Consider the following 24743-nt stretch of genomic DNA (forward strand, 5'->3'; position numbering starts at 1 on the left):
GAGCCTTCGTAAAGATCTGCCCTCAGTCAGTCCAGGGTGCTAACTCCTCCCCTAAATGTTGAACTGCTTTGGCAGTTCCCTAAACAAATTGCCACCTACATTTGTATTTCATGATGATGTGTGGTATGGGGAATCTAGAGGTTAAAAAAATTAGTGTTTTTGGGATTCAACTTGTCATTATGGGGTTCTTGCAAATTCTACTAACAATGTTCACTTTTCCTCCTGTTTCAGCCTTGGCCTATGCTTGCATGTCGTCTTTTATTCCCAAATACTTGTACAACTTCTTCTTGAAAGACAATTCTCATGTTATCCAAGGTAAGTCACAATGGCAAGTTGTTTGCATGTACCATGCAGAAGAGCAATGAGTTTGTAAGGGCCAACTAATGTGATGATTAAATGCATTTTTGTGCTGCATGATGTGTAAAGTATTTCACTAGTGATTTCCCACCAAGAAAGGAGAGGAACATTGTGAACGTGTTGTATCAATGATGTGATGCTGATTTACTACAGGATCCATATTCCTGTCTCCTTTGTTGCACTGACCCTTCCATAGCTGTTGAACTTGTCTGTTAAATAGTGTAGATGTGGTGCAGCACATCTGTTCAAAAAGAGCATTTGTCTGTCAGCAGGTCTGAAACAGTAATAGAATACTGTGTGCCTGTTTTCACGTGAACAACTCACTTCTGTGTCCCATATCATTCAGACTACTTAATTGAATTATTGCCTTGTAAGACTCTATTACCCTTTTAAGTTAAAACATCTGGACTGGAATTAATTCCAAAGTATTGTCTAACAATGCTTTGTTCTTCAGTTCACTGGGGAGAGGGTGAGAAGTTCAGGTGATCTTGGTTCATTTTGAATTTCACTGGCTGTTTTTCAAAAAAAACTCTCTAGCCCCACAGAGTCTATACTTTTAGTTCATCCTGTGTGCTGTGGGGAAAAAAAATTCCCTGTATATTAGAGAAGGGCATCATTGATCTTGAAATTCCATGGACAGAAAAGGGTGGGGACCGTTCATCCCCTCAGCCACAACATAATTTGCTTATGGCAGGACACTAGACTCCTACCAGACTACCATTGATTAATTCAGGACCCCTGCAGAATTTGAAGCCTCTCATTTTCTTTTCCTTCTCTCATGTTGGAGAGAGGCAAAGGCAGGTATTCAATTTCCAGAAATCCTCTGAGGTAGATTTTTTTGTTTCCAAAGCTGTGTGTTTTGCTTTAGGATTTGGCCTGGAGTTTGGGGGCAGGACTTGGCTGAGTGTTTTTAGGGAGACTAGGTAGACTAGATTGGTTTGTTTGTTTTGAGGTGGGAGAATATAAAAAGAACAGATGTTTGGAAATCTTGTACACCAATGTGCTTTTCCTAATACTTTTAATTTTTCTATATGATCTTTGCACTAAGATCCAATTACATTGTAGTAATCTCTCCCTAATAACTCTCCAAATCTGCTAGTAATTCTGTGTGGCTTTTTGTGTTGAGTTGCCGACTCTTAGACTTTGGGAGAATGTCCTAACGGCACAAAGCTACCATCATCTGAGCCTGGAGACGGGTTCAATAGGTATCACTACAAAATGGGTACAGATGAGATCTAGATGGCTCCTTTATTGAAATTCGACATTGTGCAGAGCTGTATAGCTTTGCTACTCACTGAGTTCGAACCAGAGCCAAGAGGTGCTGTGCAATATCAAGACATTACTCATTAAAACAGGCATTTTAGATGTGCTTTGGGCTCACACTCTACATCATGGGTGGTCTAAGTACAAAGCTGGAATTAATCTGCATGCTCATAATCATTTATCTGTAATAGAATGCAGTAATTACTGAACAGCTCAGTTCCATGAGTTGGTGCGCTCATTTCGTGCTCCTTAAACTAATACGGATTAGGAGTATTTAATAGGGCTGGAAGGGTTATGGAACTGAGTGACAAGGTCACGCTACCTCCGGTTGCAGACAGTGTTAACGTTCCCAAAGAATCCAAAGAAATGAGTGTTTAGTACTGCAAACCAATCCCCTTTTTCTGAGAAATGATCTTTGTTTTCTTTGTTTCCTTTTGATTTAAATTTGTTTGCCATTTTCAGAGTTCGTTAATTTAGAATATAAATGAATTACAGACTTGGTAAACTCATAAAAGATTAAGTTGTAAAAGTCTCAGGTTACATTAAAGCATAGGCACCCAAGGATTGGTTTGTGACAACCCTTGGATTAGCCTAATGAAGTGGAACATTTCTGACAATGATAATGAAAAATGGACATCTATCTGAAACATCAGTTTCTGCCCATTTTGCGCAGGATGTCACATGTACAATTGACCATTAACTAATAAATGAAAGTTGTTAGGAAGTCATTTAAGATACTTATCTTTTTCTACCGAGACTTAATATTTAAGAGCAGAAGTGCCATGTTGGAATGGTACGTGTCAATAGTTAAACTCCAGCAAGAGAACTGTCCAAATTCTGGTCACCAGACCACAGGAAGGATGTGATAGCACTAAAGAGAATTCAGGGAAGACTAATTCTAGTTATAAGAAGAGATTAGATAGACTACAATTATTTTCTTTGAAACAGGAGGCTGAGGGACAATTTAGTTGAGATACATGAAATTTGTTTACTTGGACAAGATGATCTATTTTGACAAGATGAAAACACTCAGCATGTCAGGTAGCATCTGTGGAAAGAGAAATGGAGTTAATTTTTCAGATGTGAGATTCTTTTGTCAGAATTGTGAAAGAGAAAATAAGTTAGTTTTCAGTTGTAGAGAAGATGGCAGAGGGGTGGATAGAACAAAGGGAATATCTCTGAAAGGTCAAGACCAAATGGGTTAATATGGCAGTTATAGGCAGATTAAATACTTTGTGTTGTTTACAGCAGGGCATGGGACATCCGCAGGAGGTTGGGCTGTAGTAATAGAATTATTTATAGATCCATAGAGAAACAGGTCCTTCTGCTCAATTCATCCATGCTGACCAAGATGCTTACCTACGCTAATCCCAATTGTCTGCTTCTGGCCCACATCCCTCTAAAACTTTCCTATCCATACCTGTCCAAATGTCCTTAAATGCTGTAATTGTACCTGCCTCTACCTCCTCAGGCAGCTTGTTCCATATACCTATCAACCTTTATGTGGGGGGGAAACTTGCTGCTGGGATCCCTTTTAAATCTTTCTCACCTTAAGGCTTTGCCCTCTAGTTTTAGACTCCCCTAACCTAGGGAAAAAGGCTGACTATCCACTATCTATATAGAATGTAGAACAATACAGCACAGTACAGGCCCTTTGGCCCACGATGTTGTGCTGACATTTTATCCTGTTCTAAGATCTATCTAACCCTTCCCTCCCACATAGCCCTCCATTTTTCTATCACTTATGTGGTTATCTAAGGATCTCTTAAATGTCCCTAATGTATCTGCCCCCAAAACCTCTGCTGGCAGTGCGTTCCACGCATCCACCACTCTGTAAAACAAAACTTATCTCTGATATCCCCCTTATACCTTCCTCCAGTCACCATAAAATTATGCCCCCTCGTGTTCACCATTTTCACCCTGGGGAAAAGTCTCTGACTGTCCACTCGATCTATGCCTCATCATCTTGTAGACCTCTATCAAGTCACCTCTCATCCTCCTCCTCTCCAAAGAGAAAAGCCCTAGCTCATTCAACCTATCCTCATAAGACATGCTCTCCAATCCAGGCAGCATCCTGGTAAATCTTCTCTGCACCATCTCTAAAGCTTTCACATCCTTCTTATAATGAGGTGACCAGAACTGAACATGTGTGGACAGGTGCATGTACCTAAGGTACCATAGGACCATGTGTGGTCTAACCAGAGTTCTATAGAGCTGCAACATTACCTCGTAGCTCTTGAACTCAATACCCCAACTAATGAAGGCCAACACACCATATGCCTTCTCAACAACCCTATCGACCTGCGCGGCAACCTTGAGGGATCTATAAACATGGACCCCAAGATCCCTCTGTTCCTCCACATTGCTAAGAGTCCTTCCATTAACCTTATATTCTGCCTTCAAATTTGATCTTCCAAAGTGTATCACTTCAAATCAGGTAGACAATATCTCTCATAATTTTATAAAACTCTATAAGGTCACCCTTCAGCCTCCTTCACTCCAGGGAAAACAGTACTAGCCAATCCAATCTCTCCTTGTAACTCAAGCCCAGTGGCTCTGACATCCACCACCATGAAGTGCTTTGAGAGGTTGGTCATGGCACGCATCAACTCTAGCCTACCAGACAACCTGGACCCTTTGAAATTTGCCTATCGCTGAAACAGGTCTACAGTGGATGCCGCTACCTGGCCCTACACTCAGCTCTGGAGCATCTGGACAGTAAAGACACCTACTTTAGACTATTGTTTATTGACTACAGCTCTGCCTTCAATACAATAATCCCAAGTAAGCTTGTCACCAAACTCCGAGACCTAGGACTCAACACCTCCCTCTGTAACTGGGTCCTTGACTTTCTAACAAACAGACCGCAATCAGTGAGGATAGGCAGCAATACCTCCGGCACAATTATTCTCAACACTGGTGCCCCACAAGGCTGCGTCCTCAGCCCTCTACTCTACTCCCTATACACTCATGACTGTGTGGCCAGATTCTGCTCTAACTCCATCTACGTTTGCAGATGATACCACCGTTGTAGGCCATATCTCAAACAGCGATGTCGGAGTACAGGAAGGAGATAGAGAGCTTAGTGGTATGGTGTCATGACAACAACCTTGCCCTCAATGTCAACAAAACAAAAGAGCTGATCATTGACTTCAGGAAAGGGGGCGGTGTACATGCACCTGTCCTCAGCACCATTGATGTAGTCGAGAGGGTTGAGAGCTTCAAGTTCCTGGGAGTGAACATCACCAGCAGCCTGTCCTGGTCAAATCATGTAGAAGCCACAGCTAAGAAAGCTCACCAGTGCCTCTACTTCCTCAGGAGGCTAAAGAAATTTGGTTTGTCCCCTTTGACTCTCACCAACTTTTACAGATGCACCATAGAAAGCATCCTACCTGGATGTATCACGGCTTGGTACGGCAACTGCTCTGCCCAGGACTGAAAGAAATTGCAGAGAGTTGTGGACACAGCCCAGCGCATTACGGACACCAGCCTCCCCTCCTTGGACTCTGTCTTTACCTCTCGCTGTCTTGGTGAAGCAGCCAGCATAATCAAAGACCCCACCCACCCGGGACATTCTCTCTTCTCTCCTCTTCCATCGGGTAGAAGATACAGGAGCCTGAAGGCACGTACCACCAGACTTAAGGACAGCTTCTACCCCACTGTGATCAGACTATTGAACAGTTCCCTTATACAATGCGATGGAATATGACCTCATGATCTACCTTGTTGTGACTTCACACTTTATTGCACTGCACTTTCTCTGTAGCTGTGACACTTTACTCTGTACTGTTATTGTTTTTACCTGTACTACATCAATGCACTCTGTACTGACTCAATGTAACTGTACTGTGTAATGAATTGACCTGTACAATGGGTTTGTAAGACAAGCTTTTCACTGTACCTCGGTACAAGTGACAATAATAAACCAATACCAATACCAATGCACCCTCCAGTCCAGGCAACGTTCCTGTGAATCATTTCCACATGGGGAAAGAAAAACTGAGCCAAAATCACAGATGGATGACTGGCAGAAATGGCCAGTTCTGATATAAACCGTGAGTTACCTGAACTGGGAGAATGTGCCCGGAAGACTGCAAGTTGCCCAGACAGGAGATGAGGTGTTGATGCGCAAGCAAGCATTGGGCCTTATTACATCAGGCATAAATTTCAAGTCCTTATTAGAAGGGAGTTGAGGAAATATTTTTTCACTTGAAGGGTAGTGCGGCTCTGGAACTCGCTGCCTGAAGAAACGATAGAAACAGAATCCTCATCACGTTTAGAAAGTCCCTGGATGAGCGCTTGCAGTGTTGTAACTTGCGGGACTAGGGATTAAGAGTTGGGATATGAGAAAACCCAAAGTAGTTCTTTTTTTTTTACCCAGCATGGATGTGATGGTCTGAATGGCCTCCCTCTGTGCTGTGAATTTCTGTTGTTTTACATAGAGATTGATAGTTTTTTTTACATATTAAGGGACTCAAAGGATTATGATAGTATAGGGAAGTGGCACGGAGGTAAAACTTGGCCATGATCTTATTGAAAGACGGAGAGAAAAAAAGGGAGCAAATGACCAGGTGCTGCTTTGGTTTCTCAAGTTCTAAATGATGGGAATCGATGGGACTTTGACTTGGAATGTGACTGACTTGCTGATCTTGTAGTCCTTGTGCACATTACCACCCTGTTTGCGTATCTGAATCTGCATTTGGTAAGTTGGTTTATTATTGTCACGTGTACTGAGGCATAGTGGAAAAACTTTGTTTTGCATGCTGTGCATATGGATCATTTCATTACAACAGTGCAATGAGGTGGTACAAGGGAAAAAAATAACAATGCAGAATAAAGTGTTACAGTTGCAGAGAAAGTGCAGTGCAGGCAGACAATATGCAGAGAGGAAAGCATATTTTACTCAACCATGTTTCAATAAGGCCTTGTAGCTGAACATTTCACTAACTGCTTCATAAAATTATAATTGGGTAAGATTTTTTTTGGCCAGCAGTCTCCTCCAGTCTGAGAATGACCCACCCAAGCTTAAATATAAAATCAGCAAATGCTGTAAATATTGGGCAGGACAGGCTGTATCTGGGGGAAGATAAACAGAGTGAACATTACAGGTTGAAGATGGGGCCTGACCTGCTGATTATTTCCAGCATTTTCTGTTTTTATTTTAATTTTCCACATTCTGCAGTTTTTTTTATTTTCATTTTAAAATCCCAGCTTGAATGTTTTACTCCTGCAACCGTCAAACAGTAACTTGCATTATCCATTATGTGGTGCTGTTGATGCATGGTTACTGAAGGGTATTGAAATGGAATCTCATTTGCTCACTTCTTAACTCCAGTTACAGAAATATTCAGTGGTACAATATTTAAACCTTCAGTTTATGTCTTTTGACAGTTAAGCATACTAAACAGCTGATTCGTGCCATGCACGATGTTTTTATAAATTGATCTCACGCTGTTATTCAAACAATTTCCAGCTACCTTTTAATAACAACAGTTTCCATTTATGTAGCACGTTGAACTTAGCAGAAATGTCCCAGGGTATTTTGCAGGCATTATCAAACAATAAAGGTCTATGCCAAGCCTCAGAAGAAAGGTAGATGATCAAGAAGGTGGTAATAGGAACTGCATTAAAGGAGGAAAGAGAGTTTGGGAAACAGAGGTTTAGAGAGAGAACATCAGAGCTTTAGGGTTTGGCACTTGAAGGCATAGCCATCAAAAATGGAGTGACAGTCTTCAGGCATACACCAGATTGCATATATCTTGGCAGCTTATGGAGATGGAGGAAATTGCAAAGATTTTAATGCCTAAAAAAAATTAAGTGGAGGGACAATCGAGCATGCAAATATTAAAACTGCGGTATTGGTTAATTAGTGAGTAAGCAAGCACAGTGTTAATGGAGATTCTAAGGGATAGGATTTATGAACACCTTGAGAATCATGGACTGATTAGGGACAGCCAGCATGGCTTTGTGAAGGGAAGATCTTGCCTCACAAGCCTGATAGAGTTCTTTGAGGAGGTGACCAGGAAGATTGATGAGGGCAGTGCAGTGAATGTGGTTTACATGGATTTTAGTAAGGCATTTGATAAGGTTCCTCATGGTAGGCTTCTTCAGAAGGTCAGAGGCCAAGGGATCCAAGGAAGCTTGGCTGTGTGGATTAGGAATTGGCTTGCATGTAGAAAGCAGAGGGTTGTGGTGGAAGGAGTGCCCTCGGATTGGAAGGCAGTGACTAGTGGTGTCCCACAGGGATCGGTTCTGGGATCTCTACTTTTTGTGATATTTATAGATGACTTAGATGAGGGGGTGGAGGGCTGGGTTAGTAAGTTTGCAGACGACACTAAGATAGGCGGTGTTGTGGATAGTGTGGAGGGCTGTCAGAGCTTACAGAGGGATATTGATAGGATGCAGAGCTTCGCTGACAAGTGGCAGATGGAGTTCAATCCGGAGAAGTGTGAGGTGGTACACTTTGGAAGGACAAACTCCAGGGCAGAGTACTGGGTGAATGGCAAGGTACTTGGCAGTGTGGAGGAGCAGAGGGATCTGGGGGTTCATATTCACAGTTCATTGAAAGTTGCCTCACAGGTGGAAAGAGCAGTTAAGAAGGCCAATGGGATGTTGGCTTTCATAAATCGTGGGATTGAGTTTAAGAGCCGCGAGGTGATGATGCAGCTTTACAAAACTCTAGTTAGGCCACACTTAGAGTACTGTGTTCAGTTCTGGTCGCCTCATTATAGGAAGGATGTGGAGGCATTGGAGAGGGTGCAGAGGAGATTTACCAGGATGCTGCCTGGATTGGAGAGTATTGAATATGAGGAGAGGCTTAAGGTGCTAGGGCTTTATTCACTGGAAAGGAGGAGGATGAGAGGAGACATGATAGAGGTATATAAAATATTGAGAGGAATAGATAGAGTAGACAGTCAGCGCCTCCTTCCCAGGGCACCAATGCTCAAGACGAAAGGTCATGGCTTTAAGGTTATGGGTGGGAGGTTCAGGGGAGATGTCAGAGGGAGGTTTTTCACCCAGAGAGTGGTTGGTGCATGGAATGCACTACCTGGGGTGGTGGTGGAGGCAGATACATTGAACAGGTTCAAGAGCTTGTTGGATAGGCATATGGAGGAATGTGAGATAGAGGGATATGCGGGAGGAAGGGGTTAGGTAGTGTGAGGGTGGTCTGATGGACGGCACAACATGGTGGGCCGAAGGGCCTGTTTTGTGCTGTATGGTTCTATGGTTCTATGGAAATGGAATGGTGTGACCTCGAGTTATGAAGAGCAGAACAAGGGAGGACAGCCAGACGTCAATTAGAATAGTCAAGTCTGGAAGCAACAAAAGAAGGCTTCAGGAACAGTTGAGCTGGGACAAGATTCTGGTGTTCTTGCATAGGACGTATTTAATTCTCTCCTTGCTCCAAACCACAAACGCAAATCTAATCTGCACTCTATTTTGCATACACTCTGTAAATTTACATCAACCTGCTGAAGACTGTTTGCAGTAGCTAAAACAATTAATATTTTAAGAAATATATACTCTAAATATGCTTTGCTAGGATTCCTTGCCATCAGGTATCTCATGGTACCTAAATTTCTCCAAAATTGCTTGACTGATTTCTGATGAAGAGTTTGCTAAGTTTGCAGTCTGGCTGCTGTAGAATCTCGGAAAGGATTTCAACATTGTGTCATAGATGTAAGGCCGAAAGCAGTTTTGTTGGACTTTTTGAATGCTACTTTAAACACTAATGTTTGAATAACATTCAGTATTGATTCTTTTCCTCTAATTCAGATTCAATTGTAGTCTGAGAGAATATGTTGCCAGCCATCATTTTATTTGCAGATTGAGCATTAAATGCCTTACCAAGTGTTTAATGTGTTCTGTATTATACCGTCCTTGAATTTTGCGAGTATGTATAATTAAATAATACCTTGAAAGGTATCAGATTTCAGTTCTCTTTTGCAATTTTAACTGATTTTCAAGCCTTTGTGCCATATATCATAGAAATGTAAAGTTGGGATAGACCTTACAGCCCTTCGAACCTGCTGCACACTTCATCATGATCACAGCTGATCTGATCTCAGAATTGTCCTGCCTGATACTCATTTCTCCTTTTCTGCCCCTGCAGTGCAAAAGTCTACTCATCTCATTCTGTGTTATAGAGAATTCCTAAGATTTGCATGGGAAGTATCAATCCCATATCCTGAGACTATGCCCTTAAAAGATTCCAGCTTTCTGGGTGCCTGACCTGTCCAACCTCCTCTGAATCTTATATATTTAATAAGGCCATCTCTTGCTCTTCTAAACACCAGAGGGCGTAGGCCCATTTTGTTCTATCTTTCTAAAGATCATCCCCTGGTTCCAGGGATCATTGATGTACTGCCTCTAAAGCAAGTTTATCCTTCCTTAAGTTTGGAGACCAAAACTGTGTGCAGTACTCCAGGTGTAGTCTCAATAAAGTCTTGCACATTTACAGTGATTTTCTTACTCTTGTACTCCATCTTCCCTGCAATAAAGGTCAAACTATCCAAGAATCTATTATACTACATGCTCATAAATTTATGCAAGTTTAGGGGAGCCATAATTGACAATTTACAGATTTAACCCGAGAATGTGTTTTTCTACCAAAAGCTTAATTTTAAACCCAGTCTGACACTTTTCCAAACTTGAACTCAATGTTTGATCTGGTGGAGAATCCTCTCCCAAGGTGGAGTTTCACTCTGATAGATCATAGGTCAAAGGGCTGGGCTAAGACCTTGCTGAAACCAATTCCTAACTGTTGAAGTTAAATATTATGTGAATTTCTACATTCGGAGCAAAGTCTTTGGAAAAAAGTCAAAACAAAAAAAATTACAGATGCCAGGTATATTAAATAAAAATAGAAAATGCAGGAAATGCCCCACAGATCAGGCAAGATTTTTTTTAAATTTTATTTACAGCGTGGTAACAGGCCCTTCCAGCCCAACGAGTCCGTGCCGCCCATTTTAAACCCAAATTAACCTACCCGTACGTCTTTGCAATGTGGGAGGAAACCGGAGCACCCGGAGGAAACCCACGCAGACACGGGAGAACGTACAAACTCCTTACAGATAGTGACGGGAATTGAACCCCGATCGCTGGTGCTGTAATAGCGTCGCGCTAACCGCTATGCTACCGTGCCGCCTGCGGAGACACGAGTTATCATTTCAGGTTTATTAGCCTTCCTTCAGAACTCAGGAAATTTAGAACATCTGCATGTTTAAACTTACAAAGAAGGGAGTGTGAAAGAAGAGAGCAAAGGAAATGTCTGTGAGAGGGTATAAATGGATGGAGTGGATTGATGAGGGTGGTAAACTGTCTAGAGTGGATGTAAATGAAGGACAGAAGAGAGGGTTAAAAATAAAACATTGAAACAGTGAGACACAACACCGCAACTGCTGGAAATCTGAAGTAAAACAATGCTGGAAACACTCAGCAGGACACGTTAATTGTCTATTCCAGTCCCACTCTGACCTCAGTCTTTGGCCCCTTACACTGTTCCAATGAAATCTGATGCAAGTCAAAGTTGAGTTTGGGGTTTTGCTCAAGAAACAGCATCACAACTTCTGCCTGGACACTCTTTAGCCCTGAGGGCTCAACTATGAATTTAACAGTTTCAGATAACCGGCCTTCATGTCAGAACTGGCAGCTTCTGGTGATAGAGCAGGGAACACTGGGGGTAGTTGGCAGATCGGGTGGCATCTGTGGTGGGGCAGGAGCAGGGTTTACATTTTAGTTCACTGATATCACATGATGAGGTTTCTTTTCTGTTTCTTTTCCCTGCAGCAGAGTTGTCTAAAACTAAAAAAAGTACTGTTTCCTGTGATATTAACTCTTCCAAAGCAGAGACATTTATTCTTGTGAAGGGTTGCTCCTTATTTGTCATGCTTACAGAGGGTTGTGGAAAATCAGAACATTCTCCCCAACCACCCTGCACTTTCCGAGACAGCTTAAGTTCCAAGTTTATTGCTGTCATAGGCATACATTGACGGGGTATAAAATGCCATGAAAATTAACTTTTTGCAGTAGCAGCACAGTACATTACAAACATGGCAAACATAAGTTAATATAAACTTAAATTAACATAAATTATACATAACTTGCACATGCATTAAAAATAAACAATGAGATAAAGATAATGATGTGTGCAAGACTGAAAGAAAGAAATATAGTCTGAGTTAGTGTTGGGTTTTTAGGTTGGTTCAAGAACCTGACAGCAGTGGGGAAGAAGCTGTTGTTGAACCTTGAGCTGTGGGTCTTCAGGCTCCTGTACTTTGTCTGATGCGAGAAGAGGGCATTGCCCACTTGGTGGGGGCCCCTGTTGATGGATGACACCTTCCTGAAACATCACCTCTTGTAGATGTTCTCGATGTGGGGAAAGTTGTACCCATGATGGAACTGGCTGAGTTCACCACTCTCTATGGTCTCTTGCATGCCTGTGTATTGGAGTTTCCGTACCTGGCTGTGTTGCAACCAATCAGAATGCTTTCCACTGTACATCTCTAGAAGATACTGACAGCTATCGAGTGTGATGACCAGTTAAAAATTTCAAGATTAAGGCCAATAGTTTTTTTTTGTTATACAGGAGCATTAATGATTATGGGACCATAGCTAACAGATGACATGCAGATCAGGCATGAACTAATTGAATGACCTGCCCCTTTTCCTGTGTTCCTAACAATGGTCAAGTTGACAAATGTTTAACTGAGTACATTGTTGTTATCAGATTGATTTGGCTAGATTCCTTAGTTCTCCCTAATCTAAGTCTTGAGCTATGACACCGTAAAATTAGATTAAATATCATTTTTTTCCTTCAGTCATAAGACTCCGATATTCTTAGCTCATGCAGTGTGAGGATTTACTTCCAAGAGTTTTCTTTAAAAAAATTGCAGTTAAATAGCCTGAAGTCAAAGTCCTGAAGCTCTTTACAGACAATGAAAGACTTTTGAAGTGTTTTGCTTTTGTAAGAAATGCTGTAGTTGTTTTTTTCATCGGTGGTGAGTTTTACCACTGCCTTCAATACATGGCTTTTGGTCTGTTGAGGAGCAGAGTATGTGAAGATCAAGACTTCGGCCTGGCACAAAAGTTCTGGCCTATAAGATACCAGTGTCCTTAACCTCTTACAGGCTTCAGAGACCAGAACTACCTACAGCAGGCATCTCAAGGCACTACAAAAATACCACCAATGCTGTCTCTGCAAAATCTTTCAAGTTCATGAGAAAGACAAGTAAACCAATTTTGGTTACTTCACTTAGGCCAATATACCAAGTACTGAGACCCTGGTTACATTTGGTTGGCTACTTTGGGCAGGGTACATCGTTCACATGCCCCACACCCAACTCCCAAAACAGGCAGAAGCACAAGAGGCTGCAGATGCTGGAATCTGGAGCAAAAAAACTGCTGGAGGAACTCAGCGGCTCAGGCAGCGTCTGTAGAAGGAAATAGCCGAAACCCTTCACCTGAACTGAAAGAATAGAGGGGAAAGAGCCAGTATTTAAAACAAAAAGGTGAGGGGAAAGGATGGGCAAGAGCTGGCAAGTGACAGGTGAATCCAGGTGAGGAGAAGTGATTAGCAGATAGAGGAGGTAAGGGTGGAAATAGAGGCCAGGAGGTGATAGGTGGAAGGATCGAGGAGAGGCAATAAAAGGAGGTGATCATTTGCCATGATCAAGTTTGAATTCGTGGGCTATGGGTTATTACCATACTGGATGACTAGTCCAGCAAAGCAGCCACTCTGACACTGAAATCCAAATGTTTGTATGATTGGTCGATCTTTCCAGATAAGCCCTGAAGCGATGCTCTCTCCAGAAATATCATCTAACTGTTAGGTTCGAAGTTACAACAAACGTAGGACAAAACTGACTGTAAAGATCACAAGTGTTTGAAATCCGTTGCAAAAATCAAGGACCATTCAGCCCATTACAGCTATGGCAGCTTTCTGAAAGAAATATCAGCTGAATCCCACCTATGCCACCCCACCAGTGTTTTCCCCATCCCTTGTTAAGACTGGTTTCTTTTTCAAGTATCCCTGCAACCTTTCACAGATTGTGCTAGAAGCACCGCTTTCCTTGATTACATTGTACTTAAAAATAATTCCTCTAACAAACCTCGCCATTCTTTTTTAAAGGTGCTTTTGATAATTACTGCATATTTTTAATTACCAACTCAGTAACCAATGGAAATAATTTATTTCTAATATACCTTTTTAAGGAAATTTTCTGGAACCAGTAGTCTCATAAATGACAAGAATCAGTAATCTTTTCTGCTAACTTTGTCCTCCATGTCTGCAGTAAGTTGGTGGAAAGATATTCCTGCAGAGAATGTTATTTCAGCGCTATCTGGAAGGGAATGTCTCCGTTATGCATTCCCTTTGTGTCAACAAATGTTGATAAAATAAACAAATGCTGGAACGTAAGATACAGCTCATTCTGCTGGAATCGATGGAATCACAAGATGGGCTTGAAATCAAAAACAAAATGAGACCTTATCCATAATGTGCCCCTATTGCGCTGTCTAAAATATGGTGAGTGAGATAATGTATCACAAGGAATGTGGAACAAGACATCAATAGATCAGGTAGTTTGTCTGTTTTCAATACCTGGAAACCCAATCTCAACTCTGCTTCACTACTTGTCCATATGCTTGCTCCACACATTATCAAATGGTTTTTCCTTCTCAAATGTTGTTTAAAGTACTCAGTGATTCTATTTCAATCACAGATGATCTGTTGCTTTTCTCGATTACTTTCATGTAAAAAAAAATTAATTTACTATTCAGATTACAAAAAAAAACCTATTATTTGATAGTATTGTGGATTGCAGGGAAGGTTGTCCAAGGCTACAGCAAGATATAGATGAGATAAAAAGTTGGGCAGAGTGTTGCCCAATGAAATTTAATTCTGACAAGTGCAAGCTGCTGCATTTTGGAAAATCAGGACGTATACAGTAAATGATAGGGTGCTTAGGAATGTTGATGAACAGAGAGACATGGGTTCAAGTCCACATTTCCCTGAAGGTGGCAACACAGGTAGATAGGTTGGTGAAGAAGATATATGGGATGCTTACCTTCATAGGTTGGGCCATGAGAGTATAAGCATTGGGATATTATGTTGCACCATTACAAAACACTGGTTGAACTGTACTTGGACTATTGTGTGCAGTTCTGGTTGCAGGGTAGGGGTATCAAAAACAGGAGTATGTAGGTTTAAGGTGAAAGGAAGGTTTTTACAGGAGATTTGAGGGGAAAGTTTTTTTTAACACAGTGAGTGGTTGATATCTGGAGGTGGTGAAATCAGATACAATCATTTCATTTAGGAGACATTTACACAGGCACCAAAGTAGGCAGAGTCTAGAAGGACAAGACCTATTGCAGGTGAATGGGATTAGTATAGATGGCCAAAAAGTTCAGCATGGACTTTGCTGTTCTAGCGATGAGTTACTAGTAAGCCACCATGTTATGAAAGGGATGAACCATTTGGATTAGAACTGGTTGCCCATCGCAAGCCTGATGGGACCCAACTATGTGCATCAGCAAGTGGTGCTGGACATGAAAAAAAATTATAACTCCTCAAGGTTGGGTTGGAAAAGGCCAGACTGGCTCTTTAGAAATAAATGCAATAATGCTGTCTGAATCTGCTGCAAGTTGACTATATGTATCTGACTTAGATCAGAAACAAAAAGTAGGATGCCCTTGGGTTCAGGTGGGGTTTAATTTTATTACCTGAGCATGTCTCTAATTTGGATGTCATAAAGCTGTGATGTAGACTTGTGTTATTTTCAGATTTCAGCAGGAGCTCATCACCCTTGTAAACTTTGTGCAGTTGCCCTGGAAACTATGCCTGGATCTATCAAGGATGTGTGATACTGAGCTCCCTTTCTTACTATCACACATCCTTGATATTACCCAGGCACAGTGGTTATGAAAACAATCAGTATTATTTAAGGAACAGTCTTTCATCAGATGTCTTTTTTGATAATGAATAATTTTTTTTCCTTGTTACAGAATATCTGACAGTGTTTTCCCAGATGATTGCTTTCCATGACCCAGAGTTGAGTAACCATCTCAATGAGATTGGCTTCATTCCCGATGTAAGTACTAAGGGTACCCATAAATTCTCCTCTTGAAGCTTGGTTGCCTTCTTGCATGATTTCAAAAACTAGTGGATCTAAATCTGTCTGTATGGGATTTACAAAGAGGGTGACGCTCAGAAGAGAAATGTCATCCTGCATTTGGGAGAGACTGTTTTGACAAAGTTATGCCTGTTTTTCTTTTCCCATGATGATGTGAAATAGGGTTGGACAAGCGTACATGAATGAAGGTGAATGTGAATGCATTTCATGCCAACGTCATTTATTTGGAGGCCTGAACTGAGAGTCTGGTTTGACTACCTTCTGGCTCAGCACAGACATCATTGTGAAAAGAAGAGATCTTCTAGCATGCAATTGGGGTCACAGAAGGAAAGAATTAGATTTTTATCTAGCATCTTATCAATATGCAGTTATTGGTAATTTTGTGGGCAAATGCATCAGGTATAATGCAAGAAGTTTGATCCCACCCACAGCAAAGTGAAGATATGAATCACTAATCTGTTTGGGTGGTGTTGGTTGAAAGAGAATGCTTGCTGTAAAATCTAGCTCTTCAAATAGTGCCGTTTAATCTTCCATGTCTTGTTGATGTCGGTCTGGTCATCAGTTTGGTTCTGAAGCATCAGGCAAGATAACCTGGTCATGCCTGCAGTGGGACTTGAACTCTCAACCTTCTGAATCAGAGGAAAGCATATCAGACCCAGGGGTTGTGAGGCAGGATGTGTTGTGACCCAAGCCAATTCCATGCAATTATTACTGTTCTCTTGAGAGAAAAGGCACTGTATCAAGCCACATGCTAGGGACTTTGATGGAGATTCCAACTTAAGCACATTCTTCCCATTAGAGAATATGAAATTAATTTAAAATTGGATGACCTGTTAGGGTTTTCACATGACTATATTTTAAATGAATTATTTGGGATGTTGTTTAAAAAAAAACTTAAGGCATTAAAATTTTTTTTGATAGTTTTTAGTCTTTTTTCCAAGTTCTGTGACTTGCACTGTACAGCCACTAGTGATTAAAGCCCTCATTAATGTCAATCCATTGAGTTTAGAAACCAGCTTCTAAACCCACATTGCCTCATCCCCTTCACAGTTCGGTGATGAAGCCAAAATACTACACAGGAAAAAATTAATTATGTTCACAGCCAACGTTTCTTCCTCAAGTTAAACCAAAAGCAGTTCAATGGGCCATTCTGATTTTCAGGGCATGTCTTTGCAAGATTTCAGAATTGTGATTTCTTTAGGTGTTTGATCATGGGGAACAGGCAATGTTGGAACTGAACAGCAGTTTTCAGGAATGTAGGCATTTAACCTTCAAGGAAAATCCTCAACTCCCCCACTCCCCTTGATTTTGTTTATTCCTGTTACCTGCGATCTTTGTAATGTAAAACACTAGGCATGATATGTTTTTAAAAGAAAAGCAATTTGATGATGGAGTAAAACAACAAAGAAACAGGGATTACCATATGTGTGTCAGTATAAACTCATTCCATATATAGTTACTCATTGCATGTTGTTGGTTTAGACCTCTTCCAATCTGTCGAAGCCTAACACATGCATGCGCGCGCGCACGCACGCACGCACACACACACACACACACACACACCTCATGCAGCATGAGTAAATTGGGGACACAATGAGATGGTTGTCCATTTAAAGTTGTCCAGAAGAGAGGAGAGGGAAGCTTTTGTTTCATACATAATGTAATTGAAGTGTGAAATCTTGACACTCAGTGGTTGAAGGACACATTGTAAGGAAAAATCATGTAACTAATTGAAACAATATTCCTTGTTTTGGTCATTAATATTCGATATATTGTGCAGAACTAATGCATATTATGGGTTTCATTGAGCAATTATCTATTACCAGTCTTATAGTGTATGATATATTTAAAGATTTTAAGACGTCAAATATGGAAACCTAGGAATAGGGGTGTAAAAGTTAGATGTAGGCAAGGTTGAACAGTTATTATTCCTGAGAGAGAAACTTGGACAATAAGCACACAAACTATTCAAGCAAACAGTTTTACACCCACATTGTGGAATGTATCCACATGAATTTCATTATGTCAAGGTAAGTAATTTTAGTATTATAATTCACCAGGAAGGCTATATCTGAACTGTTTTATCGAGTTTTGTGCACCCAATTGGTCTTGAAATGACCATCGAAGCTAACTCTGGTGTTTGGAATCTATAAATTCTGAATGTTGACCAAGCCTTATTTTTACTGAAGGAAAAAGTAGGTTGCTATTCACTGATATTTAGTTCTAGAAAAACACAGCCAATCTTAAAAAAAAAATCAATTATTACAGTACATGCAGTTCTTAAAGTCTGAATTGTAAGAGTAAGGAGGATCAATGGATTATAAAAATAACTCTTCACTTTCCCCTTCCCCTTTTTCAATAAAAGAGAGCTCTGGAAGGTACTCCACCAATGAATTAATGGTCTGTTGACTTATTCCTCTGAGAAGAAATAGATGTTGATAAGGTTGATTATGAGATGGAAGCCAATAATAATGTAAACCCGGATTTGAAATTCTCTGTAGAAAACCAGTTCTTTTGACGATCTTTGAAATATCATTAGTGAAGCTCAAGAGGTCAAACTGAAGAAAGCGGTTTATAACATTAGATTGTCTTTCGGGGAGTTGGGGAGAGACCGAGATTCACGTGCATCCATCTTCTGTGTCGTACCTCCTTCTTTCTCACAGAGCTTTTCTGGAGGTTGACCAGATTAGGCGCAAGGCAACCTTAATCATCTTTCTCATCCCATATTGTCTTGTGTTGAGTATCCAACAGGGCAATCAACACTGATTGTTGTTAGCCAATGAAAAGCTTGTATCTTTTTCAACAGTTGGTATCTTTAGAATGAAGGAAGGCAAAAGGAGGTATAAAGAGTAGATAAATAAGGTGGAACAAGGTCAGGATGGGACCTTGAGGGAAGTAATATTGCAAGTATCAGAGCAGCAGGAGAAAACAGAATGATAAGGATAGAGACACGAGACTGCAGACGCTGGAATATGGAACAAAAAACAAACTGCTGGACAAACTCAGAGCAGGTCAGGTAGCATCTGTGGACAGAAATGGATGGTAAAGACCCTTCATCTGCACTGATAGAGTAGAGGAGCGATGAGATAAAGGGAAGGGGTGGGGTAAGAGCTGGCAAACGACAGGTGAATCCAGGTAAGGAAGGGTGATCGTTAGATGGAGGAGGGGAGAGTGGAAATAGTGACAGGGGCTAAGAGGTGATAGGTGGAGGCAACAAAGGGCTGAAGATGATGGAATCTGATAGAAGAGGAAGATGGAGTGCAGAACCAAATAAGGAAGGAGGAATGATAAGGGTCATCTTCCCAGAGTGGCAGTTTGTCCAGCGCAGACGGTGGAATGTGTAGCTGGACACACAGGTTTGCATGTGGAGAGCAAGTTTTAGTCAAAGCCAATAATTAAGTAAAATCTTCAAGAAGTTTATGAATGTCAAGAATGGAATAGGGAGATTTGATGAAGCAACAAGCTCGTCTGAAATAAACTTTGAATCTAGTTGTCAGCTTCTGGTGCTGTTAAAGGTTTTCAATGACGTTCATTTGAAAGCTGGGATCAGAGAGGTTACTCTAAAAGAAAAAACACTTCAAATAGCACAGCTGATGTTTATTTGGCAACACTCATTCAGGTCATAAGAGTTGGATCATGTGCTAAGTGAAAAGATGTGTCAAGCATATTAAGGGATTCACTTGTGAGGTATATGATCAGGTGTGGTCATTGTTGGTGTAGTGACACTATCTTCTCAATGCAGACAGTGGATGAGGGATATTTCATGTTCTCATTGGATGCAAAGTGAGAAAGGAGGAGAGATTAATTTTCCCCAAAATAGGTATGAATACACAAAAAAATCTTGCTTTCATAATGTTCCCAATCACTGAAGCAATAGCATTGCATCTTGAAGGCAGCACTGCCCACCATGTCGCACTTCCTCAGAAATGCAATCTGGGCAGATACCCCAATGCATGTGGGGCTTGACCCCATGACCTGATGGCGTGGAAGCAAGAGTGTGGATGAAGACAAAACACTATTTAAAAAGAAAACTTAAAAATCCCAAGCCAATACACTTCACCTTTTAATTAACACTTTTCATGTAACAAAACGAATTTTAAAATCATTATAAATTTGGTAAGTAAAAGCATTTTAAATTTAAACATCATGAACCCTCTTGACGATTTTAGCTCTTGAGCAAGTAAATAACCATTCTTTACACATATGATGCACTTAGAACTGAAGAAACAACACTTCCATAAGTTTCTTTCTACACCATAGAACAACATTTACATATACTTCCTGCACCTGCCAAAGACATATATTTTATCCTGAAGTTGATGTCCAAATACTAATCCTTTTGCAGCAAAAAAAAAGACGTCTAATCTTTCATCAAGGAAGCTTAAACTATTGCTGCTAAAATGTTTGCACAAATTTGGCATGGTTCCAGTTGCCATGGGTCATGTTTTCTGTGCATCTAGGCTTTGGGTTAGTGTGATTTCTCTTGCATTAGGAAAAACGTATCTGTATTCCTAAAGTGAGATTGTCAATTCCTGATGATTGTGTTTTTTCTCCATAAAATTTTACTCATTTCAATGACAGAGAGTGAAACATTAACAAAGAGACTTAGTTCTGCCAATATTGTTAATTGTATTGAGAGATTCTCAACAATTTCAAAAGTGGTGTTGGATAAGGGGGAAAAAATTGCAGCTGGGGATTGTATGTCATGTCATAGATGGGATAAAATACAAGAGAAGGTAATTACAGGGAGATTGAATCACTTCAGGTTTCTATCAACTGCGTAGATGACAATAGGTGTTGATAGAAATGCCCTGGAATTTCACATCGTAATCACATTAGACAAGAGGTTTGAATGTATTGACTATAGTGGTAGATGTATGACAGGAAAGGAAATAGAGTCTTCAAGTTCTCAGACTCCTTATTCAACAGCAGCATTACTTTTAGTGCTGCCATGGATTCTATTCCATCAATTGAAGCTGCAGCTATACAACACTTCTTGTCCAGGACTGGTGGCTATAGTGCATAATGTTCATTGGTTATGTCATAGTTTGAATTACATACTGGCTGACTGTAAATCATATCTTATTGCAAGGATATTGCATGCACACAGAACTCTTTTTGTCCTTTAACTATACATATATTCCTTACATAAAGCAGGCTAGATCATTCTTTTAAAAAAAAACTTTGAATATTCTCCAGGATGTTAGAAAGCATCTAGAAAGTCCACTGGATCATTTTAGCACTTTTGAACTTGTCTTCATACAGGTGATATTCAGGTGACCAAATAATGTGAGATGGTCTCCTGGAGAGAGTTATAGTTCTTAGCTTTAATACATTCATCAATCATTCTCTGGCTAATTTTAAACTAATGTGTACCCAAAGGCCACAATTCATGGATCTGGAGTCACAGAATTAGATAGCTTGATTTCTTAATTTAGAACATAAAACATAGAGCAGTACAACACAGGACAGTCCCTTCAGCCCACGATGTTGTAACAAGCTAATTAAACCAATGGCTCTGAATTAATCTAATCCCTCTTCCCCACACATTGATCATCTCCCTCCCTTCTCTGCTTATTCATGTGCCTGTGTAAGAGTCCCTTAAACCCTTCTGTGCTATCTGCCTCCTCCACCACCCCTGGCAGTGCATTCCAGGCCCCCACCACTCTGTGTAACAAAAAAAACTTGCCTCACACATCTCCTTTGTACTTTCACCCTCTCATCTTAAATACATGCCCTTTAATACTAGACATTATCAATTCTGGGAATAAGATACTGGCTGTCTATCTATGCCTTGCATAATTTTATAAACTTCTAGTAAATCTACCCTTAGCTTCTGCTGCTTCAGAGAAAACAGCCCCAGCTTGTCCAGCCTCTCCTCATAGCACATGTCCTCTAAACCAGGCAGCATCCTGGTAAACCTCCTCTGTACCCTCTCCAAAGCCTCCACATCCTTCTTATAATGAGATGACCAGAATTGAATGCAATACTCTAAATGTAGCCTAACCAGTGTTTTATAAAGCTGTAACATAACTTCCTGGCTCTTGAACTCAATGCCTCGATTAGTGAAGGCAAGCATGCCATATGCCTTCTTTACGCCCTATCAACCTGTGCAGCCACTTTTAGGGAGCCATATACCTGGACCCAAGATCCCACTGTACCTCGGTACAAGTGACAATAATAAAACAATACCAATACCAATTCATCAACACTGTTAAGGATCCTGCCACTATCTGTTAAGTCTCCCTTTATTTTGGATGTAACACTTCACACTTGCCCAGATTAAACGCCATCTGCCACTTCCCCACCCATATCTGCAGCTGATTTATATCCCACTGTATCCCTTGGCAAGCTTCTATGCAATCCACAATGACACCGATCCTTGTGTCGTCTGCAAAGTTACTCATCCACACTACCACATTTTCATCCAAATTGTTTTGTATATGTATACGACATGCAATCCAAATCATATATATGTGCATTTTTGTGTCTGTATATATGACAAACAATTTATCCATATTTACAAGTGATATTCTTGCGTGGTTGGCTACTAACAGTGTATGGGTAGTCTTAGTTTAGCATCATCCCATTTTTGTTCCCTGTACCAAATTAATAGAGCACTGAAAAGTATTAAGAGTAGATTCACTAATGTAAGTGAAAATCAAAAAATCTGCAGATGCTGGAAATCTGAAATAAAAATGGAAAATGCTCTCAAGGTCAGGCCTCACCTGTGGAAAGAGAAACAGAGCTAACGTTTCAGGTCGAAGACACTTCGTCAGAACTGGAAAGAGTTTTTACAGGGAGGGTAAGGGAGGGAGGATCTCTCTGATGGAGTAAAATTGGGGTGACTGTTTTTTTGCAGGGAAGGCCTGCTGAAGTTTTGACCTAAATTATGTTCTCAAGTTCACAAAGAAAGACTTGATCTCCAAACCTATCGACTTAGTGCTGAGTGTCAACTGAGCCAACCCTGACATTTGTGAACAATGAACCTAGTAGAATGATAGAGTCATACACCACAGAAACAGGCCCTTCAGCCCACTGAGTCCACAGCAAACATCAACCAGCCATTTACACAAATCCTACCCTAATCCCATTTTATTCTCCCCACATGCCCACCAACTCTCCCCAGATTCTCAACTCACCTACACACGAGGAATAATTTACAGTGGCCAATTAACCTACGAACCCACATCTTTAGGATGTGGGAAGAAACCAGAGCACCTGGAGGAAACTCACCCGGTCTCAGGGAGAATGTGCAAACTCCACACAGATCTGAAGGTCAAGATTGAATGAAGGTTACTGGCATTGCAAGGCAGCGACTCTTGAATCACGGTTTCTGAGCAGCTGATAAATTGCAACAGTACTTGATGGTTTCTTCTAATCCTTTTTTCTATATTAGAAGTGGCTTAAACCAGTTTAAGAAAAACTTCAGAAAAAAATGAAATGAATACCCAATTGCATTCAGGTCTGGTCGCCCCATTACAGAAAGGATGTGGCGGCTTTGGAGAGGATGCAGAAGTTGTTCACCAGTATGCTGCCTGGATTAGAGAGTATCAGCTACAGGAAGAGGTTGGACAAACTTGCATTATTTTCTCTGGAGCATTGAATGTTGAAGGGAGACCTGGTGGAGGTTTATAAAATTATGAGAGGCATAGATAGGGTTGATAGTCAGAATTCTTTTCCCAGGATAGAGATATCAAATACTAGAGGATATGCATTTAAGATGAGAGGGGGGAAGTTTAAAGGGGATGTGCAGGGTGTTTTTTTTACACGGAGAGTGGTGGGTGCTTGAAACACGCTGCCGGGATGGTGGTTGAAGCAGATTGCATAGTGGCATTTAGAGAGTCACATGAAAATGCAGGGAATAGAGGATATGATTCATGTGCAGGCAGATGGGATTAGTTTAATTTGGCATCATGGTCAAAGAGTCTGTTCTTATTGCTGTACTGTTCTATGTTCAATGAAAGGGACGATGCAGTCCCGAAAGGTGCTACTAGGTAGTGGTATAATCTTTACAGTTTAGCCCTAGAAATTTGATTATCAAGCCTGGTTTGGAGGTGTAAAATCGGTGAGTGGGGTTGGTCAGCATGGTCATTGGTGTGCTGTGTCTATTCCAGGCTATAAGTGCCTGCCTCCTTGCTAAAGACCCCTACGTAGGTCTCCAGCCCCTGTGTATGAAATGTCCGCAGGTGGGGTCTCGGAGGACTAGCAGGAAGCTAATATTGTTCTGTTGTTCAAGAAGGGAAATAGGGATAACCCTGGAAATTATAGACTCGTGAGTCTCACATCAGTGGTAGGGAAGCTGTTGGAGAGGATTCTTAGGGATGGGATTTGGTATTGGTTCATTATTGTCACTTGTACCGAGGGACAGTGGAAAAACTTGTCTTGCATACCGTTCGTACAGATTAATTCATTATGCAGTGCACTGAGGTAGTACATGGTAAAGCAATAACAGAATGCGGAATAAAGTGTAAGCTACAGAGAAAGTGCAGTGCAGGTGAACAATAAGGTGCAAGATCATAACAAGGTAGATTGTGAGGTCAAGAGTCCATCTTATTGTACCAGGGAAATGTTCAATAGTCTTATTACAGCGGGATAGAAGCTGTCCTTAAGCCTGCTGGTAGGTGCTTTCAGGTTTTTGTATCTTCTGCCCAATGGGAGGGGAGCATTTTTGAGCATTTGGAAAACCATGGCCAAACTAGGGATAGTCAGCATGGCTTTGTGTGGGACAAGTCTTGTCTTAATAATTTGAGTTTTTTGAGGAGGTGATGAAGGTGATCTATCAAGTGAATGTTGTCCACATGGATTTTAGTGAGGTGTTTGACAAGGTTTTTCATGGAAGGCTCATCCAGAAGATTAAGATGCATGGGATCCATGGTGACTTGGCCATTTGGATTCCGAATTGACTTGCCCATAGAAGGCAGAGGGTAGTGGTTGATGGGACTTGTATTGGCTGGAGGTCCGTGACCAGTGGTGGTCTGCAGGGATCCA

At 41.0% G+C, this 24743-nt stretch overlaps 1 protein-coding gene across 1 annotated transcript in view; it reads left to right on the plus strand.

The window, feature by feature from the left end:
- The window catches only part of tbck (TBC1 domain containing kinase), a 178680-nt gene that overhangs the window by 75714 nt on the left and 78223 nt on the right, over positions 1 to 24743 (plus strand). Inside the window, exons 19-20 of the mRNA XM_052035246.1 lie at positions 232 to 315; positions 15625 to 15710. Of these exons, the coding sequence (XP_051891206.1) occupies positions 232 to 315; positions 15625 to 15710 (170 nt within the window). The remainder of the gene's footprint in view (positions 1 to 231; positions 316 to 15624; positions 15711 to 24743) is intronic.

The sequence above is a fragment of the Pristis pectinata genome, chromosome 2 (assembly GCF_009764475.1).
Source record: "Pristis pectinata isolate sPriPec2 chromosome 2, sPriPec2.1.pri, whole genome shotgun sequence".
Lineage (NCBI taxonomy): Eukaryota > Metazoa > Chordata > Chondrichthyes > Rhinopristiformes > Pristidae > Pristis > Pristis pectinata.